Raw genomic sequence first — 5,000 nt, forward strand, 5'->3', positions numbered from 1 at the left:
TTGTTGTTGTTGTTGTTGTTGTTGTTGTTGTTGTTGTTGTTGTTGTTGTGTGTGTGTGTGTGTGTGTGTGTGTGTGTGTGTGTGTGTGTGTGTGTGTTTATTTTTATTTTTTTTTATGTGTGTTTTTCTTTTCTTTCTTTTTTTCATTATCACATGTATTGGGATTGCTGTTATTCATAATAGCTGAATCTGAATACTGAATATGTGAGTGCCTTTCACGGTATTGCCATGGCTCCGGCTGCTGAATCTAAAACATAGAACATGACAGTATTTCAACCTTGCTTTGCAAAATCTACAGAAGACAAAAACATCTGTTTCAATGTATATTCTGTCCAATTTGTAATCAAAACTCTCAGAGAGAAATCGTTCTATTATGTTTTATTCACATACTAATTATTTGATGTCGTAGGTTCTTTCAACACCATGTCTCACTATGTTGTGGAAATGAATTATCCGAAACAAGATTAACACAAGTGGTAGATTGCTTTTCGCGATCTTTCTTACAGAAATCGCACGACCTGCACGGCACCAACCATCATTAATCATCAACTATCTTTCAAATCGTGCCTTAAAACATATCCTTTCCAAAATAGCCCTTCCCTCCTCTCCCTCTTTCCGTCCACGATTGTTCTTGCCTTCTATCGACGTGTGTCTGAAAGTCTGGTCTTTCTTCCCTATGCTACAGAGTAATGCATGCTTGTGAAAGTCATGAGTTAAAGTGAACTCGCTTGGTTTTGTAACAGCACAAGATTCCACGCTATATAAATGCATGAGCCTATTTATTCATTTATTGTCTTTTTATCCTTAAGATTATGTATATCATAAAGTCCCAACAGCCAGTGTCCGTACTCACACAGTAGGCACATATTCCACGGGGAATGTATTCGTCTTGTAGCTCACCAGGAGAGATGTTTTACCCACATACCTGAAACACACAGCGGCCTCACATGTCGGAAAGAAAACAACTGATAGTGCAGACATTGTGACCAAGGTCGTCTTCTGTTTGGCGACCGTAAGTTTTCAGCGCTGACTGCATAAAACACAAGTACACAGATGATTATGCTACTGATATGGCTTTCGGTGCGTTGCTGCTGCTGCTTCTGATACTCCATTACTGTTACCACTCCATTACTGTGCCAGCAAGTCCCCGACAGCCGCCACCATCCCCTGTCCACACTGCGTCAGAACCTTCCGGGCGCGGATTCGCCTGACCAGTCATCTGCGCACCCACAGAGCCCAACCCACCCACACCCAGGATGACTAGATGGTCCTCGTCGATCCCGACGGAGGAACCACACTGTTACCACTATCGCTGCTACTGCTACCGCTTTGTGCTGCTGCTGCTGCTACTACTACTACTTCTGCCACTACCACAACTTCTTCTGCTACTACTGTAACTGCGATTGCTGCTCAGTGCCACTAATGCCATCTCCACCACCATCATAGCATCCATTACAATCATTATTAATCCCTTCTTTTTTTTCGAAGAATAATCCTACTTTTTTGGAGACTAAAACTACTGCTTTCGTCGTCACCATCACCACCAACACTGCCTTTGCTGCTGCTGCTGATGATGACGATGATTAGTGGAGTGATGGCCTAGAGGTAACGCGTCCGCCTAGGAAGCGAGAGAATCTGAGCGCGCTAGTTCGAATCACGGCTCAGCCGCCGATATTTTCTCCCCCTCCACTAGACCTGGACTGGGGGTCTGGAGCTAGTCATTCGGATGAGACGATAAACCGAGGTCCCGTGTGTAGCATGCACTTAGCGCACGTAAAAGAACCCACGGCAACAAAAGGGTTGTTCCTGGCAAAATTATGTAGAAAAATCCACTTCCATAGGAAAAACAAATAAAACTGCACGCAGGAAAAAAAATACAAAAAAAATGGGTGGCGCTGTACTATAGCGACGCGCTCTCCCTCGGGAGAGCAGCCCGAATTTCACACAGAAAAATCTGTTGTGATAAAAAGAATTACAAATACAAATACAAATATCATGATGATAATGCTACACACCTACCACCCCATCTGCCTCCACCACAGCCTCCATTCCATTCATTGTTCATCCATTCTTCTCCCGAGAACGATACCGCCATTTCCGTCGTCGCCATTGCCACCACCACCGCTGCTATTACTATTGCTACTGCTACTACTGCTTAGACTATTGCTACTGCTACTACTGTAACCCCCACCGCCACTGCTATGTTAAGACAATTGCTGCTGCTGCTGCTACCATAACCTCCACCACCACTGCTATGTTAAGACTATTGCTACTGCTACTACTGTAACCTCCACCGCCACTGCTATGTTAAGACTATTGCTGCTGCTGCTACCATAACCTCCACCGCCACTGCTATGTTAAGACTATTGCTACTGCTACTACTGTAACCTCCACCACCACTGCTATGTTAAGACTATTGCTACTGCTACTACTGTAACCTCCACCGCCACTGCTATGTTAAGACTATTGCTACTGCTGCTACCATAACCTCCACCACCACTGCTATGTTAAGACTATTGCTGCTGCTGCTACTGTAACCTCCACCACCACTGCTATGTTAAGACTATTGCTACTGCTGCTACCATAACCTCCACCACCACTGCTATGTTAAGACTATTGCTGCTGCTGCTACCATAACCTCCACCGCCACTGCTATGTTAAGACTATTGCTGCTGCTGCTACCATAACCTCCACCACCACTGCTGTGTTAAGACTATTGCTGCTGCTACTACTGTAACCTCCACCGCCACTGCTATGTAAAGACTATTGCTACTGCTACTACTGTAACCCCCACCGCCACTGCTATGTTAAGACAATTGCTACTGCTACTACTGTAACCTCCACCGCCACTGCTATGTTAAGACTATTGCTACTGCTACTACTGTAACCTCCACCGCCACTGCTATGTTAAGACTATTGCTGCTGCTGCTGCTACTACCATAACCTCCACCACCACTGCTATGTTAAGACTATTGCTACTGCTACTACTGTAACCCCCACCGTCACTGCTATGTAAAGACAATTGCTACTGCTACTACTGTAACCTCCACTGCCACTGCTATGTTAAGACTATTGCTACTGCTGCTACCATAACCTCCACCGCCACTGCTATGTTAAAACTATTGCTACAGCTGCTACTGTAACCTCCACATGTCTATGTAAAGACTATTGCTACTGCTACTACTGTAACCCCCACCGCCACTGCTATGTTAAGACTATTGCTACTGCTACTACTGTAACCTCCACCGCCACTGCTATGTTAAGACTATTGCTGCTGCTGCTGCTGCTACCATAACCTCCACCACCACTGTTATGTTAAGACTATTGCTACATCTGCTACTGTAACCTCCACATGTCTATGTAAAGACTATTGCTACTGCTACTACCGTAACCCCCACCGCCACTGCTATGTTAAGACAATTGCTACTGCTACTACTGTAACCTCCACCGCCACTGCATGTAAAGACTATTGCTACTGCTGCTACTATAACCCCCACCGCCACTGCTATGTAAAGACTATTGCTACTGCTACTACTGTAACCTCCACCGCCACTGCTATGTTAAGACAATTGCTGCTGCTGCTACCATAACCTCCACCACCACTGCAATGTAAAGACTATTGCTGCTGCTGCTACCATAACCTCCACCGCCACTGCTATGTTAAGACTATTGCTGCTGCTACTACTGTAACCTCCACCACCACTGCTATGTTAAGACTATTGCTGCTGCTGCTACCATAACCATAACCTGCGGTCATGTTTAATGAGAGTATCGTTCAAAACCATCTGACTGGCATCAGCTTTCGATTAAAAAATGATTGACAGGTCTCAAATCAAAGTCAGTTTTACTTCCCGAACTCCCTCACCACACACACACACACACACTCCCGAACTCCCTCACCACACACACACACACACACACACACACACACACACACACACTCCCGAACTCCCTCCCACACACACACACACACACACACACTCCCGAACTCCCTCACCACACACACACACACACACACACACACACACACACACACACAGACAAGACAATGGTTTATTCCTTAGGCCTGCGGCCCATAATAAAGGAGTGGGCCACTAACAAAAATATTACATAATGAATCAATTAGTGTGAACAATATATCAATGCGCATGTGACTCTTGCCAGCTCTCTCTCTCTCACACACACACACACACATTATCTCTCTCTCCTCTCCCCTCCCTCAAACACATGCACACGCGCATATACACACCCACATACACGCTCGCGTCACACACACACACACACACACACACACACACACACACAGAGAGAGAGAGAGAGAGTACAGAGTACAGAATGCAGAATGCAGACTACTTATCGTTATCATCTCCTCTAAGAGAAAGTGATTAAAATTTTGTGGAGTAGACACATGAACAATATCATTCTGTTTGTATACGTAAAAAAAACAGCAAAAGCTTAAAGGACAGGCACAAAGTATAATACTGTAATTAAACATAAACGCATAATAACAGTGTATATGAACGATTGGTAGAGGGGATCACATCGTTTTGTTTACAACACATACTAAAAATAAATGAATACATAAATGATAATAATTATAATAATGATAATAATGATGATGATAATAATAATAATAATAATAATAATAATAATAATAATAATAATAATAATAATAATAATAATAATAATAATGAAAAGTTTCCAGATTCAAACAAAATTTCAAGCTATCGCTATATTTCAAACAATCAGGGGAGAAAAAAAAGAAGAAGTAAATACTCACCCGTCACCAACCACGACGATTTTCACTTTCTTACCGGCCATCAAATTGATGGGGGTTCTTCTTTTCGCTGACGCCGTTGCTGCTTTTGCTGCTAATGCTGCTGCTGTCAAATTAGTTACACATCACAAAACACAACAACAACAACAACAACAAATTGGTGAGACGCGCGCCCCCCGCCCCGTAAAAAAAAAAGAAAGAAAAGAAAACAACAACAACAACA

The 5,000-nt window shown here is 43.6% G+C and overlaps 1 protein-coding gene across 1 annotated transcript in view; it reads right to left on the minus strand.

Annotated features, from left to right (window-relative positions):
* LOC143289109 (ras-related C3 botulinum toxin substrate 1-like) overlaps positions 1-5,000 on the minus strand; it is a 13,182-nt gene that overhangs the window by 7,908 nt on the left and 274 nt on the right. Inside the window, exons 1-2 of the mRNA XM_076597969.1 lie at positions 4,781-5,000; positions 854-925 (exon numbers count right to left, since the gene is read on the minus strand). The exon at positions 4,781-5,000 is cut by the window's right edge and continues 274 nt beyond it. Coding sequence (XP_076454084.1) covers positions 854-925; positions 4,781-4,821 — 113 coding nt within the window. The 5' untranslated portion in view covers positions 4,822-5,000. The remainder of the gene's footprint in view (positions 1-853; positions 926-4,780) is intronic.

The sequence above is a fragment of the Babylonia areolata genome, chromosome 1 (assembly GCF_041734735.1).
Source record: "Babylonia areolata isolate BAREFJ2019XMU chromosome 1, ASM4173473v1, whole genome shotgun sequence".
NCBI lineage: Eukaryota > Metazoa > Mollusca > Gastropoda > Neogastropoda > Buccinidae > Babylonia > Babylonia areolata.